We start from the raw sequence: 16,629 nt of genomic DNA, 5'->3' as shown, positions 1-16,629 counted from the left end.
CCAGGGAGCGGCAGCTATCGGGGGCCTCCAGGCCGGACTGTGAGGCTACAGCGTGGGGCAAGTACTTAAGAGCCGAGATGTGGTCCACCAGTCCTCTGGGGCCCTGCAGGGCAGGGTGGCCTTCCTGGAGGAGGAGGCCTGGATAGGTGGAGACGGAGAGCCAAGGCATGTCTGGCAGGCAGGGATGGGAGAGGGCACCAGGAGGCCAGGCACTCCTCACAGACCCCAAGCTTCCGTTAAGCCCCAGAAGCCGACTCCCTTCTAAGCAGCCCAGTGGGGACCCAGCTCCTGTCAGCCTTGCTGGGGCCCAGGGCTGGGGTGTGTTGCTGCCATTACTGTCATGGCTATCCAGCTGGACCCTGGCCGGTCACAGAGACCCCTGGCCATGTGCTCCTACTGGCAGGCTCTGGGACACTTCCCCCTTCTGGGTCCTCTCTGGGGCCCATGGGAAGGTGACCAGGTCCTGATCCCCTAGGAGTATGTGTTAGTGGTCCCTGAGGAGGCCTACAGCCCCAGCTATCTCCGAGAGGAGCCCTTGGACAAGTCTTATGACTTCATCAGCCAGTGTGCCAGCCGTGGGTACCACATCAGGTGGGCCGGGGATGGGGCGAGGGGCTCACGGCAGGGCGGGGGAGTAAGGGGGAGCTGAGGACAGGGGGTTTCCAGGCAAGGGTTGGGGCATGGGGCCAGGGCTGGGTGGGGGGCCCTGGGGTGGGCCAAGGGCACAGGGCCCGGGCAAGAGTTGGGGCTTGGGGCCAGGGCTGGACTGGGACAGGGTGGGGGGCCCAGGGCGGGGCAGGGCAAGGGCACGGGATCCTGGGCAAGAGTGGGGACTGGGCTGGGACAGGACAGGGGCCCAGGCTGGGGCCGGGGGCTCAGGGCCAGGAGTTGGCCTCACACTTGTTTCTCCCCCCACCAGCCCCACAAGCTCGTCCCCGTTCTGTCGTGATGCTGCCTCTTCTCTCTCTCTCTTCTATAACAACGGGGCTCGGCCTTGCGGCTGCCACGAAATGGGTGCCACGGGCCCCACGTGTGAGCCCTTTGGGGGCCAGTGTCCCTGCCGGGCCCACGTCATCGGCCGTGACTGTTCCCGCTGTGCCACTGGCTACTGGGGCTTCCCCAGCTGTAGGCGTGAGTACCTGAGGCCATGGGAGTGGCACCTGATCCCCAGGGGGCTTCCTGGTGGAAGGAAGGAAGCATCCTACTATGGCCACCGTGGCTGCCATGGCCAGGAGGAGGTTCTAGTGCTTGATAGACCCATGCAGCTGGCCCCTGTCTGCAGGGCCTCAGGTGGCTAGTGGCCTGCGTGTCACCCAGCAGGGACCAGATGGCAATTCTGGGCAACCCACCCCACCCCAGAGGAGCGGCCTGGGGCTGGGGCTGGAGCTGAAACCACACCTGGGTGGGGGTGGGAGTACCTCCTAGGCTGCAGCCAGGGCCTCCGATGGGGCAGAGGGTTTCACCCCCCCACCCGGTGCATGCTCCCCACAGCCTGTGAGTGCCGAGGCCGCCTGTGTGACGAGCTCACCGGCCAGTGCATCTGTCCGCCGCGCACCATCCCGCCCGACTGCGTCGTCTGCCAGCCCCAGAGCTTTGGTTGCCACCCCCTGGTGGGCTGTGAGGAGTGTAACTGCTCAGGGCCCGGTGTCCAGGAGCTCACCGACCCCACCTGTGACGTGGACAGTGGCCAGTGCAAGTGAGCTGGGCACTGGGGCTGTCCCCGTGGCCCTGGGCTGGTCCTGGGTCAGGGGCTGGCATTGCCACCGAGCATGCTCTCTCCAGTTCAGGGGCTGGGGCTGGGGGGAGGGGTAGGCCCCAGGGGGCCACCTGTGGTTGGTCTTGGTTCGGCCTGAGAGGTCGGAGTTGGGGGCAGGTCCGGTCAGCCACTGAGCCCCTCTCGAAGGTGCAGACCCAATGTAACTGGACGCCGCTGTGACACCTGTGCCCCCGGCTTCCACGGCTACCCCAGCTGCCGTCCCTGCGACTGCCACGAGGCGGGCTCTGTGCCCAGCATGTGTGACCCCCTCACAGGCCGGTGCCACTGCAAGGTAAGACCTGGGGGTCAGCTACCCCCCACCCCCACGCTGCCTTCGCCAGGGCTTCCTGGACGCTCTGGGGAGAGTCAGCCCATGGCGGAGGCTGACAGTGCGCCGGGGCGGGACGGGTGTGCAGCACACAGCCGACTGACCCATCCTGTCCGCCCGCTCCCAGGAGAACGTGCAGGGCCTGCGATGCGACCAGTGCCGCCTCGGGACCTTCTCCCTCGATGCCGCGGACCCCAAGGGCTGCACCCGCTGCTTCTGCTTCGGGGCCACCGAGCGCTGCAGGGGCTCCGCTCTCACCCGCCGTCAGGTGTGTGGCTGTGGGACCCAGCCCCCCTGGGTGGTGCCTCGAGGAGGGGACGCGCTCCCCCCCGCCAGCGTGCCCTGGCTGTTGACCTCAGCGCCCTTCCCGTGTGCCTGCAGCACATGGACATGGAGGGTTGGACGCTGCTGAGCAGTGACCGGCAGGTGGTTCCCCACGAGCTTCGGGCAGAGGCAGAGCTGCTGTACGCTGATCTGCGGCACGGGTTCGAGGCCCTCCCGGAGCTGTACTGGCAGGCCCCGCCCTCCTACCTGGGGGACAGGGTGAGGCAGCGAGGCAGGCCCTGGGGAGGGCATTAGGAGGGTGTCCGGGACCCCCGGGAGGCGTGGGGAAGATAGCAGCGAGACTGCCCGTGTCTGAGGAGGGATGGGGACTCCATGAGGGTGCCCAGGCCTATCCCGGTCCCCAGCCCCAGGGTTGCCCAAGGCCACCGCTGTCGACTCTGGGCCCACAGTCAGGGTCTGGCCAGGTCAAGATGCTCTGCCTCTAGGTGTCATCCTATGGCGGGATCCTCCGCTACGAGCTTCACTCGGAGACCCAGCGTGGAGACGTGTTCATTCCCACGGAAAGTAGGCCGGACGTGGTGCTGCAGGTGGCCGATGGCATGGGTGTGGCTGGGCGGGCAGTGGGCACTCCCGGGCAGGATGGGGGCAGCTCACTGCCGGCCTTCACCTGCCCGCCCAACCCCCCCGCCCCGTGCCCAGGGCAACCAGATGAGCATCGTGTTCCTGGAGCCCACGCACCCGGCGCCCGGCCACATTCACCACGGACGGCTGCAGCTGGTGGAGGTGAGCAGAGCCGGCCTGGGCACCCAGGGCGCTCCTGGATCATGGGGCAGCCCAGGGAGGCCGGAGGGGCCTCAGGCTGCCGTGCCTGCCCTCTAGGACGGAAAACGGGGTGCCGGTGGGGTGGTGCTCCTGGCTGCGTGCTGGCCTGCAGAGTCCCCAGCCCGATGCCGGAGCGGCCGCCCGTTGGCACACAGCCCTGCAGTTCCCTCTGAGCCGTCCGTCTTTCGTCCGTTGCTCCTCCCGCACATGGTCTTTCCTCAGAGCTTTAGAGAAGTCGCGTGCGACCCCTGCCATGCCCCCCGTGGAAGCCGCGGCTCTCCTGGCTCATATTCTCGGTCTCCCAAAGGTGTCTTTCAATGAACGGAAATTCGGATGTTTACTGTACCCAAATTTATCAATTTTTCGTGTGCAGTTAGTGTTTCTGTCTGATTTAAGGAACTATTTGTCTCTCTGAGATCAGAGTATGGGGCTGTTTTGTTCTAAAAGCCGGGGGCATCTTCTTATGTGCTTGGGTTCCTAATGGGTCTGGACTTGGGCTTTGTGCCCAGTGTGTGGCAGAGGCGCAGGCGCCGGCTCCCCCGCGGGTGTGGGCTGATCTAGCCCCCCGGGACCCCGGCGCCCCGGCCCCGCTGCCCCACTGAGCCGGCCGCGACCCACAGGGGAACTTCCGGCACTCGGAGACGCACAGCGCCGTGTCCCGTGAGGAGCTCATGATGGTGCTGGCGGGCCTGGAGCAGGTGCATATCCGCGCGCTCTTCTCCCAGACCTCCGCCGCCGTCTCCCTGCGCAGCGTGGCGCTGGAGGTGGCTGGCGAGGTGGGCGGCGGGCCTCCGGCTAGCAACGTGGAGCTGTGTATGTGCCCGGCCAACTACCGTGGAGATTCGTGCCAGGTGAGGTGGGGGGGCGGGCACTCCTCCGCCCCGCCCCTGCTCTGTCTCCCCGACTCCTCCCTCACCCGCTGGGTACCACCCTCCCAGCAGCCCTGCCTTCCTGCCACGGGCTGGGCCACTCCGCTGTCCACTATGTCGCTGCTGGGCCCTCCATGCACACAGCCGCTCTGTGTCCCTTCACCGCCCAGTCCGGCCAGGCCTCGGCCACCGACCCACTCCCCAACCACATGGTGGGGACGTGCGCACCTGAGCCAGGGATCCGTGTGGCTTAGGGGGCTCTGACTTCGTGTCTCTAGCGGGTCAGGGCCAGGACCCCTGCGGGTGTGAGAGCATGGTCCTTCCCTGCCCCTCGGGCTGCCTTGCTTCCTTTCTGACCATGGATGCCTCTGCCCCAGGAATGTGCCCCTGGCTACTACCGGGACATCAAAGGTCTCTTCTTGGGTCGCTGTGTCCCCTGTCAGTGCCATGGCCACTCAGACCGCTGCCTCGCTGGCTCGGGCATCTGCACGGTGAGTAGGCTGGGCAAAGGCAGGGCAGACACCCCGGACAGAGACTAGGGAAGAGAGGGAAGACCGGAAGCCTTTGGGTCAGTGGTATGGACACACTGGGGGCCAGGCGGAAGGGAGGTGTCCTGGGTGGGGCACTGGCTGGCCTTGGGCGTAGAGTGCCTCGCGTGGCTGGGCGAGCTGGTGGGAAGCAGCGGCTCCACTATCAGTGCTGCCTGTCCCTTCTGCCTCAGGGCTGCCAGCACAACACTGAAGGTGACCACTGTGAGCTCTGCCGGCCTGGCTTTGTGCGCAGTGGGTCCGAGGACCCGACGGCCCCCTGTGTCAGCTGCCCCTGCCCCCTCGCGGTGCCTTCCAACAAGTAAGCTGGGCCAGCCCACCCAGGGTCGGTCGCCCTTACAGCCCTGGTAGGGAAGGTCACCATCCCCTATCGGGCTGAGCCAGCACTGCCCCCTGGAGGCCAGAGCAGCTGGGGTGGGCTGGCCAGGCGCCCCCCGCCCGCCCCACGGTGTGCAGCTGTCCGAGAACCGTCTCTGTGTCCGCAGCTTTGCCGTGGGCTGCGTCCTGCGAGGAGGGCGCGCACAGTGTCTCTGTAAGCCGGGCTACGCGGGCGCCTCCTGCGAGCGGTGAGCGGGCGGGCGGGCAGGTGGGCGTGCTTGTCCGAGGACCTGCGGGAAGGTGGGCGTTGTGGGCGGAGCACCCCAGACCACTGACCCTACCCTCGCCTCCCACCCCAGGTGTGCGCCGGGCTTCTTCGGGAACCCGCTGGTGCTGGGCACCTCCTGCCAGCCGTGCGACTGCAGCGGCAACGGTGACCCCAACCTGCTCTTCAGCGACTGCGACCCCCTGACTGGCGCCTGCCGGGGCTGCCTGCGCCACACCACCGGGCCCCGCTGCGAAAGCTGCGCCCCTGGCTTCTTCGGCAATGCCCTGGTGCCCGGCAACTGCTCCCGTAGGCCTGGCGCGGCGGGAGGGAGCTCGTGCGGTGGGCGCCCCTTGGGGGAGGGGCGGAGGGGACGATCCCCCTGGGCGAGTGAGGGACCAAGGGTGGGGCAGGGCTGCCTCGGGTGGGAGCTCCGGAAGGGGTGAGGGTTGAGCACCGTCACAGCACCCCTTCTGCAGGGTGTGACTGCTCCCCCTGCGGGACAGAGACCTGCGACCCCCACAGTGGCTACTGCGTGTGCAAGGCAGGAGTGACCGGGCCACGCTGTGACCGCTGTCAGGTAGGGGCTTCCTGGAAGGGCAGGGCTGTGGGGGGAAGGGCCCGCAGGGCCGACCGGCAGAGCCTGACAGCGGTCTGTGCACAGGAGGGGTACTTCGGCTTCCAGGACTGTGGGGGCTGCCGTCCGTGTGCCTGTGGACCAGCTGCGGAGGGCTCCGAGTGCCACCCGCAGAGTGGGCAGTGCCACTGCCGGCCAGGGGCCGGAGGGCCCCAGTGCCGTGAGTGTGCCCCTGGCCACTGGGGACTACCTGAGCAGGGCTGCAGGCGTGAGTACGGATGGGTGGGGTGCTGTGGGGTGGCCGACACCGCAGGACCCTCTGCCAGCCCCTCACCGCACTCTTCCACACCTAGGCTGCCAGTGCCAGGGGGGCCACTGTGACATGCACACGGGCCGCTGCACCTGCCCCCCTGGGCTCAGTGGGGAGCGCTGTGACACCTGCAGCCAACAGCACCAGGTCATGGTACCAGGCGGGTCCGGGGGCCATGGCATCCACTGTGAAGGTGCGTCCCTGTACCCCAGCATTGTGCCTCCCAGGTTTGGGCGTTTGAGGCCCGGCCCTTCACGACCTGTTGACCCCTCTGTTGACCTCCACTTCCAGAGACACCTCGTGTCCCCCAGCTCCCTCTCAGTTCTCTAGGGGACCTCTGGGCTCTGTGCTGACCTCCTTCCCGCCTTCTCATCCCTGAGTCCAGAACTTCCCAACTGGTCTCTACCACCCTGGGACCCACCCCGAGCTTGTACTGACTTCCTGGCACCCGCCCCCTTCCCGACTGACTTCTTGATTCCCAGCCTGACCTTTCTGTTGGTCCTGCGACCCCAGGCTAACCTCCGACCCTCACCAACCTCCTCACCTTCAGCCTAGCTCAGTACTCCAACTCCATGACCCCTGGTGGACCCATCCCCACCACGCTAACCCCACGAGTCCTTCCCCAGCCCCGCACTGACCCCCTGTGCTGCCCGCAGTGTGTGACCACTGTGTGGTCCTGCTGCTGGACAACCTGGAGCGGGCTGGTGCCCTCCTCCCCACCATCCGCGAGCAGCTGCACGGCATCAACGCCAGCTCTGCGGCCTGGGCCCGGCTGCATGAGCTCAACGCCTCCATCGCCGACCTGCAGGTACCACTCAGCCTGGCCCACCCTAGACTTCCCTCTCGGGCTGCGGGCTCTCACCTTCTCTCCTCCCCAGAGGCAGCTCCAGAGCCCCCTGGGCCTCCGCCACGAGACAGCGCGGCAGCTGGAGACCCTGGAACGGCAGACCTCCGGCCTTGGACAGGACACGCAGAGGCTGGATGGCCAGGCAGGACCCTAGGGACCCCTGCCCGGGACACGCCTCCCCTAGAAAGCCCCTTCTGTAGGCTGCACCCCCCAGGGCCCCAGAGTGCCCCGCGTCACCCCTGATCCTTGCTTTAGGCTGCGGCCTGACCACATGCTGTGTCCACAGGCCACAAGAGCCCTCACCGAGGCCAGCCGGCTGCTGGACAGCACCAAGGCCTCACTGGGCCGGGCGCAGGCGCTGCTGGAGGCCCTCAGGGCTGTGGACCGCCTCCTGAGTGGTAGGGGCGAGCCCGGCTGGGTAGCGGGTGGTGGGCAAGCAGAAGGGCGGTCAGGGTCGGAGCAGGCTTCGAAGAACTGGCAGGGTCTGGCCGCTTAGACGTGGCTGAGTGAACAGGGCAGCGTGGGAGGCCAGAGAGGATGCAGTGTGGCCAGACAGAGGGGCAGGGGGCACTGAGGGGTGCCTGCTGGTGGCACCTGAGTCAGACAGAGCTGCTGCCACACGGGGAGGTGCTAACTCCGCCCAGGTGTCAGGGAGGAAGGCAGTTGGTGCTGAGTGCCGACCCGCAGCAGGGCTGGTTGGGCCAGGAGGCCTAGGGGCAGGTGGGGCAGATGGGGCGGTGGGGGGTTGGGAGGGGCTGGGGAAGGTGAGAGGGTGGGGGCCAGGAGGTCAGGCGGCCGAGCAGAGCTGGGGCCTGGAGCCAGGTTGTACCAGCCGTGCGGGGCATTCCTGGGTTGTGTGCTGGCGCTCGGAGCTCACTGGGTAAGGTCTTGGGCATGGGAGCCGGCGGGCAGGGTTCTGCTTGGTCAGCAGGCTGGCCCTGACCGCCCTCCCCGGCCGCCCATAGAGCTCGAGTCCCGGATGGACCACCTGTTCCCGGCCAATGCCTCGGCCCCGTCGGGCGAGCACGTGCGGCAGACTCTGGCTGAGGTGGAGCGGCTGCTGGGGGAGATGCGGGCCCGACACCTGGACGCCCCAAGAGCAGCAGCCGAGGCCCAGCTGGATGCGGCCCAGAGACGTGAGCAGCTGAGACCAGCTTAAGATGGGGCAGGTGGGGGGCCGGGCGGCACTGGGCGGGGACCCGGAGTCACTGCCCAGCCGTCCCCACCTGGGATCTGGCCAGTGTTGGCCCTGTGCAGGGGCAGCTGACCAGCCACTGGAGGGGAACCAGGCGCTGGCCACACGCAACCCGGGAACAGCTGGCCCAGCAGCGAGGCTGGCCTCATGGACCTGCGAGGGGCCCTGAACCGGGCAGTGGGCACCACTCGGGAGGCTGAGGAGCTCAACAGCCGGAACCAGGAGCGCCTGGAGGATGCCCTGGTGAGGGTGCCGCTTTCCCACTCCCTTCTGCTCACCCTCCCACCCTGCGGCCCCTCATTCCCACCGTCACACCTCCATTCTCGTCACCCCCTTCCTTCCCCGGGGCCTCCAGCTCCGGAAGCAGGAGCTGTCCAGGGACAATGCCACGCTGAGGGCCACTCTGCAGGCCGCCAGTGACACCCTGGCCCAGCTCTCTGGGCTCCTGCACGGCATGGACCAGGCCAGGGAAGTGAGTGCTGTCCTGCCTGGGGACCCCGAGGCGGGGTCCACCAGGGGTCTGCATGCGGAGCGCGGCCTCCGGGTTCCCAGATCAGGGGAGAGTGAGTAAGGGATTGGGTTGAGGAGGGTCCCACTTACACCCGTCCCCCGCCCCCAGGAGTATGAGCGCCTCGCTGCGAACCTGGATGGGGCCCGGACGCCGCTGCTGGAGAAGATGCAGGCCTTCTCCCCCGCAGGCAGCAAGATGGGCTTGGTGGAGGCCGCTGAGACACACGCACAGCAGCTGGCCCAGCTGGCCCTCAACCTGTCCAGGTGCGCGGCCTGCAGGCCACCCGGGGATGCAACGGGGCCTTCCTGGGGCACGGCCAGTCTGAGAGGGTTCCTGGAGGAAGCGGCTGTTGTCTGTACAAGGTCCCCGCAGGGGTCCCAGCCCAAACCTTCCGCAAGGGATGAGAAAGGCGCGTGTGGCGGGCGGCAGGGCAGGGGCCGAGGACGGGGATGCCGGAGGAGGCAGGCAGGTTGGTCTGAGGATGTCTGGGTCCGGGCCCCCAACCTACGCACCCCATGTCCCTCTCCTGCCTGCACACAGCATCATCCATGGGCTCAACCAGGACCGCTTCATCCAACGGGCCGTCGAGGCCGCTAGCGCCTACGGCAGCATTCTCCACGCCGTGCAGGCCGCCGAGGGGGCTGCTGGCCAGGCACTGTGGCAGGCGAGCCACACGTGGGCGGTGAGGCCCTCCCCCCGCCCCCCGGCCCCAGCAAGAGCCCCTGCCCCCCACCCCTGCGCACCTCTGGTTCCCAGCAGGCAGGTATGAAGCACTCTTGCCCCCGTGTGTGCAGACGGTGGTAGAACGTGGCCTGGCGCCCCGAGCCCGGGAGCTGCTGATCAACGGCAGTGCCCTAGCCGAGGCCGCCCTCAGGGAACAGCAGAGGCTGGGCCGCAGTGAGTACCGGGGGCTGTCTCTGTTCACACTGGGGTGATGGTGGGTGGGAGTGTGACAGCTGCCCTGTGTGGGGGTCCCGCTTCCCACCGGCTCAGCACGCTGCCCTGGGAGCTCTGCAGAGGCCCCACGCCCACCCGGGCCTTGGGGCCAGGCCCCGGGGCTGTGGAGGGGCCGGGGAGGGTTTTTTCCTGTCCGGATGGGGGCCTGGTGCAGGAGGAAGCGCTGGCTGGTGGCAAGGGGCATGTGCTCTGCTGCTCGGCCCTCGGGGTGCTGGGGGTCCCTGGGTGGTGGCCTGGCCCCCCTGAGCTTCCTTGTGTGAGCTGTGGAAGGGGGTGGTTACATCTGCATGGAGTTCCCGCCCTCTCCCTGGTGAGGGCCCTCATGTCTGAGTGTCTCTGTCCGTGGGCATGTTGGCCTCGTCCCTTCCTGGTGAGGCAGGCCGCGGTGGGCTGTGTGCTGGGAGTGGGGGCTCCTGGGGCTGAGGCTGCCTCCCCCCGCAGCGTGGGCTGCCATCCAGGGTACCAGGACCCAGCTCCGAGATGCCCAGGCCCAGAAGGAGCAGCTGGCAGCCCGAGTCCAGGAGGTACAGGCCATGCTGGCCATGGACACCAGTACGTTGGTCCTCGCCCCTCCCCTTGCCTTCTGCTTGTCCCAAGGTGGACCCTCCCTCCCCCTGCAAGCAGGGTGCCAGCCAGGGCTCTCCGTGGGGCCCTGAACAGGGATGTGTCTACACCGGTGCCACCCAGAGTGCTGGGCAGCCCCAGCCCCAGAAGCTGCTCGCTTGTCAGGAAACTACACAAAATAGATCCAAGGAGCAAGTGAAAGTGGGAAGGGAGCAGGAGGTGCTTTGGAGAGAAATGAAAGGGTTTGGGGGGCCATGGGGAGCGTGCAGCAGGGACATTTCATCCCCAGAGGCTGAGGGGCGTTGGGCCTGCTCGGTCCCCCAGGAAGGCCATCCGAGGGGCTGGTTGGAGGGCACGAGGGGGTGGGAACACGGAGGCCCACGTGGCAGAGCCAAGGACCCAGGGCAGGCCTCTGGGCGAGGGGTGACACACCCGACCCAGGTCGAACATCCCAGCAGGCTTGGGCCTGGGGGCCATGGAGGCTCAGGCAGGGCCCTGGGACAGATGGCAGAGCTGACACAGGTGTGGGGGTGGCCGGCTGCGGTCTAAAAGGAGGGCACGGGAGGAGCTGTCCGGTGGAGGGCAGGACACACACGTAGTGTCTCTGCTGCCTGTGGTTCTCGGGAGATCCGTGGGGTGCTAAGCGCCCCTATTGCTGGAGCTTGTCAGGGCGGGGCTGGTGCCCCCCCCGCCAGAGGGCAGGTGAAGCCAGGACGGTCCTCGCCTGTGTCCCTCTGAGCTCGCCTGCACGCTGCCCGCTGCAGACGACACAAGCCGGATCGCTCACGCCAAGGCTGTAGCCGCCGACGCCCAGGCCGCGGCACACCCGCTTGCAGTCGCGGATCCAGGACATGCGCAAGCGCCTGCAGCAGTGGCAAGACCAGTACGGAGGCCTGCGGGGCCAGGACCTGGGCCAGGCGGTGCTCGACGCAGGCCGCTCAGGTGGGCGCCGGGGTGCCACAGCCCTGACGGCGGGTGGCTGGGGCCGGGGGAGGAGAAGGCTGTCAGGGGCACGCCCTCCCCCGCTCCCCACAGTGTCCGCCCTGGAAAAGACACTCCCACAGCTGCTCGCCAAGCTGAGCCTCCTGGAAAACCGCGGCACACACAATGCCAGCCTGGCCCTGTCCGCCAGTATCGGCCGCGTGCGGGAGCTCATTGCCCAGGCCCGCGGGGCTGCCAGCAAGGTGAGCTCAAGTGCCGGGGGACGCGGGCATCTGAAGACCAGGCATCGGACACTGATGACCACGTGTCCCCCACGCAGGTCAAGGTGTCCATGAAGTTCAATGGGGCACTCAGGGGTGCGGCTAGCGTGCCCCCCGGACCCTCTCCGACCTTGCGGCCTACACCGCCCTCAAATTCTACCTCCAGAGTCCGAACCCGGAGTCCGGCCAGGCCCCCGGGGATCGCTTTGTGCTCTACCTGGGCAGCCGCCAGGTACCAGGCGGGCATGGTGGGCCGGGTGGGCACGGCAGGGCTAGGTGCCCGTCGCGCTGAGTCTCCTGTCACTGCAGGCTGTTGGGGACTACATGGGCGTGGCTCTGCGGAACCAGAGGGTACACTGGGTGTACCGCCTGGGGGAGGCGGGCCCCGCAGCCCTCAGCGTCGACGAAGACATCGGGGAGCAGTTCGCAGCCGTCAGCATCGACAGGTGGGTGATCTGGCCCCCTGGGCTCCCTCCACCACCAGACAGGGTCCACTCCTCACCCCCCACTCTGCCTTCAGGACCCTCCAGTTTGGCCACATGTCTGTCACAGTGGAGAAGCAGATGCTCCACGAGACCAAGGGGGACACAGTGGCCCCTGGGGCCGAGGGGCTGCTCAGCCTGCGGCCTGACGACTTTGTCTTCTACGTGGGGGGCTACCCCAGCCACTTCACGGTGAGCCTGGCGTGGTGCGGGGGGGGGCGGCCCTGCACTCTGGTCCCAGGAGGTCCTGCTCTGTGTCCGGCTGCCCGCTGAGCGCCCTCCCTGGGTCTGTCCTGGGGGCGAGGAGCCCTGACCGTGCCCTGCGCCTGCAGCCCCCCGAACCCCTGCGCCTCCCTGGCTACGTGGGCTGCATTGAAATGGACGCGCTCAACGAGGAGGTGCTGAGCCTCTACAACTTTGAGGAGACCTTCCAGCTGGACACCGCCGTGGACAGGCCCTGTGCCCGGTACGTGCAGCCGGGGCCGGGCCCTCGTCATGCCCTGGCTGGCTCTTGGCTGACTGCTCTGACCTCTGGCCTGCAGCTCCAAATCGACTGGGGACCCGTGGCTCACAGACGGCTCCCACCTGGACGGCTCCGGCTTCGCGCGCATCAGTGTGGAGAGTCAGATGGGCACAACCAAGCGCTTCGAGCAGGAGCTGCGGCTCGCGTCCTCCCGTGGCATCATCTTCTTCATGCAGCACCTGGCACGTAGGCCGCCCGGCCCCAGCGCACAGCCCCCCGCAGCCCCCCGCCCTGCACTGACCTGCCCCTCCCCTAGGACCAGTTCCTGTGCCTGGCCGTGCGGAAGGGCTCCCTGCTCCTCCTCTATGACTTCGGCGCAGGCCTGATGGAGGCCACGCGGAACGCGGGGGTGGACGCCAGTCTGCTGAACATGACCACGGCCAGCAAGGCGGTGAGGTTGGGCTCGGGGGAGGGCTCAGGGGCTCCGGGAGGACCCGTGGGACGCACGGCTCACCCTCAAGCCGGGGCCTGCGGGCGCCTCGCAGATCCAGGTGTTCCTGCTGGGGGGGAGCCGTGGCCGTGTCAGCCGCGTGCTGGTGCGCGTGGAGAGGAACAACGCGTTCAGTGTGGACCACAACAGCACGCTGGAGCTGGCGAGCGCCTACTACCTTGGGGGCGTGCCGCCCGACCAGCTGCCCCCAAGGTGAGTCTGGGAGCGGCCGGCCGGGAGCGGGCAGGCACCCGGGAGGCGGCGGCTGCGGCGGCGGGTCCTGATGTGGGTCCCCTGCAGCCTGCGGCTGCTCTTCCCCTCCGGAGGCTCGATCCGCGGATGCATCAAGGGCATCAAGGCTCAGGGCAAGTACGTGGATCTCAAGAGGCTGAACACAACGGGCGTCAGCTCGGGCTGCACTGCCGACCTGCTGGTGAGCCCCCGCCCGCCCTGGCCAGCAGCCCCATTCCAGGCCTGTGTCGTGGGCCCTCACAGTCACCCTCCTCTAGGTGGGACGGGCCATGACTTTCCACGGTGACGGCTACCTGTCCCTGGGGCTTCCTGATGTCCCCCCCGTCACGGGCCACATCTACTCCGGCTTTGGCTTCCGCAGTACCCAGGACGTCGGTCTGCTCTACCTCAAAGAATTCCTGGTGCGTGCGCCCCCGCTCCTGGCAAGCAGCGTGGGGCTTTGGGGGTGAGAGGATGGGAGTGCAGGCCCTGGCCTGCTCCCCTGACCTGGCCACTGTCCCCAGGATGGGCCATACCAGGTGTCCCTGCAGCAGGGCCGGGTGGCACTCCGGCTGCTGAGGACAGAGGTGAAGACCCAAGGGAGCTTTGCCGATGGTGCCCCCCATTACGTGGCTTTCTACAGCAACGCCTCCGGGTGAGCCTGGCCCACTGGGCCCCTGGCAGCGGTGTCCAGGGACCGGGAGGCGGCAGCACTGGGGGCGGATGGCGCAGGGCAGGGGAAAACGTTGCTGTCCTTGCAGAGTCTGGCTCTATGTGGACGACCAGCTTCAGCAGATGAAGCCCCACCAGGGGCCTCCCCCCAGGCCCCAGGACACGCATGGGAAGAACCGGCTCTATTTGGGAGGCTGGTCTAAGTCCGGTGACTACTTCAACTTCACTGGCTGCATCAGCAATGTATTTGTGCTGCGGTGAGCCAGCCGGGGGCGGGGGACAGGCGGGGGGGGGGGAAGGGGGGCATAGGGGGTGTGGCCCGGGGCCCCCCTCCCCAGTGCTGACCCGCCACCCTCTGCAGGCCGCTGGGGCCGCAACGCGTGTTTGACCTGCAGCAGGACTGGGAGAAAGTCAACGTGAGCTCAGGCTGTGCCCCAGCCCCGCACACCCAGACCCCAGGGCAGGCACCTCGAGGACTGAGGGCCGCAGCGGCACGGAAGGTGGGGGACCGACACCGATGTGCCAGGTGGGGCAGAGGTGTGGTCGGAAGGCCATCACCACGCATTCTTCTTCCCTTCCGATTCCCCCCAGGCTGGTCGACGCAGCCGCCAGCCCCCCCAGGACCCCGCCTGCACCCCACCCTGGTCTCTCAGGACCATCCGAGATGCCTACCAGTTTGGGGGCCCCCCGTCCAGTCACCTGGAGTTTGCCCATGTCCCCGGCGCCCCCCAGGAACTGGTAAGGCCAGGCCAGGTGGGGAGGGTGCGGAAGGGCCGCCCAGGCTGACGGCCTCGCTTGGCTTCCAGGTCCCACATCTCCATGCTGGTCCGCCCTCGCACCCCCCGCGGACTCTTGCTGCTTGCCGTGCCCGGCTCGGCCAGTGGCGCTTCCCTGGCCGTGCGCTTGAGCCACGGCCACTTTGTTGCTCAGACGGAGGGCCCTGGGCCCCAGCTCCGCGTCCAGAGCCGCCAGCGCTCACGGGCTGGCCGGTGGCACACGGTGAGTCGCTGAGGGGGCCCGGGCCGGGTCCTGGGAGCTCCCGTTCTGACGTGCTCCCTCCTGCCCCCAGGTGTCTGTGCGCTGGGAAAAGACGCGGATCCAGCTGGTGACAGATGGGGTCTGGGCCCAGAACCGGAAGGGGCCCGGCCAGCAGCACCAGGGGGCAGGGAGCCCCCGGCCCCAGACTCTCTTCGTGGGGGGCCTCCCAGCTAGTGGCTTCGGCACAAGGCTCCCCGTGAGAACCTCCTCCACGTAACCCCCCAACCCTGCACCACCTCCCCCCACACCCCATCCCCTGCGCAACGGCCCTCCTGGGCCCCTGGGACCTCCCCCGACACCAGCCCATCTGTGTCCCCACAGGCGGCTGCCGGCAGCTCCGGCTTCAGTGGCTGTGTGAGAAGACTGAGGCTGGACGGGCGGCCCTTGGGGGCCCCCACACGGGCAGTTGGGGTCACGCCATGCTTCTCAGGCACCCTGGAGAAGGGCCTATTCTTTGCAGACAGCGGGGGTGTCATCACCCTAGGTCTGTAGGGCACAGGTGTGCCCCTGCCTCAGTGGGGCGGGAGTGGTAGCCCCGCAGCCCTGCCCCTCCTCACAGCTCCCTCCTCACAGCCACCGCGCCACCTCCTGCGGTCCTGGAGCTGGAGGTGCGGCCTCGGACGGCCACTGGCCTCATCTTCCACCTGGGCCGGGGCCTGGCACCACCCTACCTGCAGCTGCAGGCGCAGGCCGAGCGGGTAAGCGGAGGGCAAGGGGGCGGAGGCTGCAGGGTGGGATCGAGGGTCGCGAAACTCTCCTGACCCACCCCCCGCCACCGCCCAGGTCCTGCTGCGTGCGGACGACGGCGAGGGGGAGTTCTCCACGTGGTGACACGCGCTGCGGCCTTGTGTGATGGGCAGTGGCACCGACTGGCAGGTAAGCCCCCCCCACCTCTGCTTTTCTGCGGAGTAGAGCACCCAGGAGGGGCTCAGGAGGGGCAGTGGTGCAGGCCGCATGGCAGACAGCCCCCAGCCCCTCCCAGTCACGGGGACCCTGTGCCCACAGTGACCAGAAGCGGGAACGTGCTCCAGCTGGAGGTGGACACGCAGAGCAACCGGACCCGGGGCCCCACGCTGGCGGCCTCCACGGACAGTGCCCAGTCACCTCTGCACTCGGGGCCTGCCTGGTGAGGGCGGCCTCAGCCTGGGGTGGGAGTTGCCCGTCGGGGGCCTGCCTGGTGAAGGTGGCCTTGCCTAGGGGTAGGGGCTGCTCCTTGGGGACCAGGTGCCAGGATCACCTGCTCTCATCCCACCCTCCTGTGATGGGGCAGCGAGGGAGACTGAGGCAATGGCAGGGGGCAATGGGACGCTGGCCTCTGCTCTGACCTGTCTCCCCATCTTCTCCCCCAGAGTCCATGAACACACAGGCTGAGCCTCTAGCCTACCGCGGCTGCATGAGGAATCTGGTGCTGAATGGGGCCCCCATCACGTGGCCTCGCTCTATGGGCATCCAGGGGGCAGTGGGGGCCAGCGGCTGCCCAGCCCCCTAGCGAGCTGCCCCTCCAGCAGCCACGCCCGAGAACCTTCAGGGGCCCTGGCCCAGTGTCCACAGGAGGGCCGTCCCGGGCGGGCTCGCAGAGTCCCCAGCCCCCGCACTCAGCCGGCTTCACATCGAGTCTGTCCGGACTCTAGATTCTGGGGGTGATGACACTTCTCTCTAGGACGGTCTGAGTCCTACCTAACGTTGCAAACTGAGGCTTTTGGTCCTTTTTCTTTCGGTTTCGTGCTGACATTTCCCTTCCCCCAACATTTCCTAAAGTGAGGAATCTGCCCTGTTCCCTGAAAATTAAAAAACATCTTGTGTAACTGAGTATTGACTTTAAACATGAAAGCAGAGCAGTCGGAGACAGATCTCGACCCCCGCCGTGCTCGTGGGGGAACCACCTGCCCAGGGGCCGCC

At 67.9% G+C, this 16,629-nt stretch overlaps 1 protein-coding gene across 1 annotated transcript in view; it reads left to right on the top strand.

The window, feature by feature from the left end:
- LAMA5 (laminin subunit alpha 5) overlaps window positions 1-16,539 on the top strand; it is a 47,012-nt gene extending 30,473 nt beyond the window's left edge. The window contains 55 exon segments of the mRNA XM_047744170.1: window positions 476-591; window positions 920-1,131; window positions 1,492-1,696; window positions 1,904-2,048; window positions 2,212-2,352; window positions 2,466-2,627; window positions 2,855-2,956; window positions 3,069-3,152; window positions 3,812-4,042; window positions 4,438-4,551; window positions 4,782-4,909; window positions 5,094-5,174; window positions 5,286-5,500; window positions 5,671-5,771; window positions 5,856-6,036; window positions 6,122-6,271; window positions 6,735-6,886; window positions 6,957-7,067; window positions 7,212-7,323; window positions 7,891-8,061; window positions 8,167-8,172; window positions 8,175-8,254; window positions 8,256-8,363; window positions 8,476-8,592; window positions 8,740-8,894; window positions 9,172-9,313; window positions 9,426-9,528; window positions 10,030-10,140; window positions 10,917-10,975; window positions 10,977-11,094; window positions 11,188-11,336; window positions 11,414-11,437; window positions 11,439-11,459; window positions 11,461-11,586; window positions 11,664-11,800; window positions 11,875-12,028; window positions 12,169-12,302; window positions 12,379-12,541; window positions 12,616-12,750; window positions 12,845-13,002; window positions 13,090-13,222; window positions 13,299-13,442; window positions 13,545-13,675; window positions 13,782-13,949; window positions 14,054-14,192; window positions 14,284-14,409; window positions 14,411-14,430; window positions 14,499-14,691; window positions 14,762-14,926; window positions 15,052-15,214; window positions 15,304-15,428; window positions 15,514-15,556; window positions 15,559-15,606; window positions 15,736-15,856; window positions 16,080-16,539. Coding sequence (XP_047600126.1) covers window positions 476-591; window positions 920-1,131; window positions 1,492-1,696; window positions 1,904-2,048; window positions 2,212-2,352; window positions 2,466-2,627; window positions 2,855-2,956; window positions 3,069-3,152; window positions 3,812-4,042; window positions 4,438-4,551; window positions 4,782-4,909; window positions 5,094-5,174; window positions 5,286-5,500; window positions 5,671-5,771; window positions 5,856-6,036; window positions 6,122-6,271; window positions 6,735-6,886; window positions 6,957-7,067; window positions 7,212-7,323; window positions 7,891-8,061; window positions 8,167-8,172; window positions 8,175-8,254; window positions 8,256-8,363; window positions 8,476-8,592; window positions 8,740-8,894; window positions 9,172-9,313; window positions 9,426-9,528; window positions 10,030-10,140; window positions 10,917-10,975; window positions 10,977-11,094; window positions 11,188-11,336; window positions 11,414-11,437; window positions 11,439-11,459; window positions 11,461-11,586; window positions 11,664-11,800; window positions 11,875-12,028; window positions 12,169-12,302; window positions 12,379-12,541; window positions 12,616-12,750; window positions 12,845-13,002; window positions 13,090-13,222; window positions 13,299-13,442; window positions 13,545-13,675; window positions 13,782-13,949; window positions 14,054-14,192; window positions 14,284-14,409; window positions 14,411-14,430; window positions 14,499-14,691; window positions 14,762-14,926; window positions 15,052-15,214; window positions 15,304-15,428; window positions 15,514-15,556; window positions 15,559-15,606; window positions 15,736-15,856; window position 16,080 — 6,834 coding nt within the window. The 3' untranslated portion in view covers window positions 16,081-16,539.
- Window positions 16,540-16,629: the final 90 nt, after the last annotated feature.

This window comes from Lutra lutra, chromosome 9 (genome assembly GCF_902655055.1).
Source record: "Lutra lutra chromosome 9, mLutLut1.2, whole genome shotgun sequence".
Taxonomy (NCBI): domain Eukaryota; kingdom Metazoa; phylum Chordata; class Mammalia; order Carnivora; family Mustelidae; genus Lutra; species Lutra lutra.
Note: the sequence above shows the minus strand (reverse complement) of the source record. Positions and strands in the feature narration are given on the sequence as shown.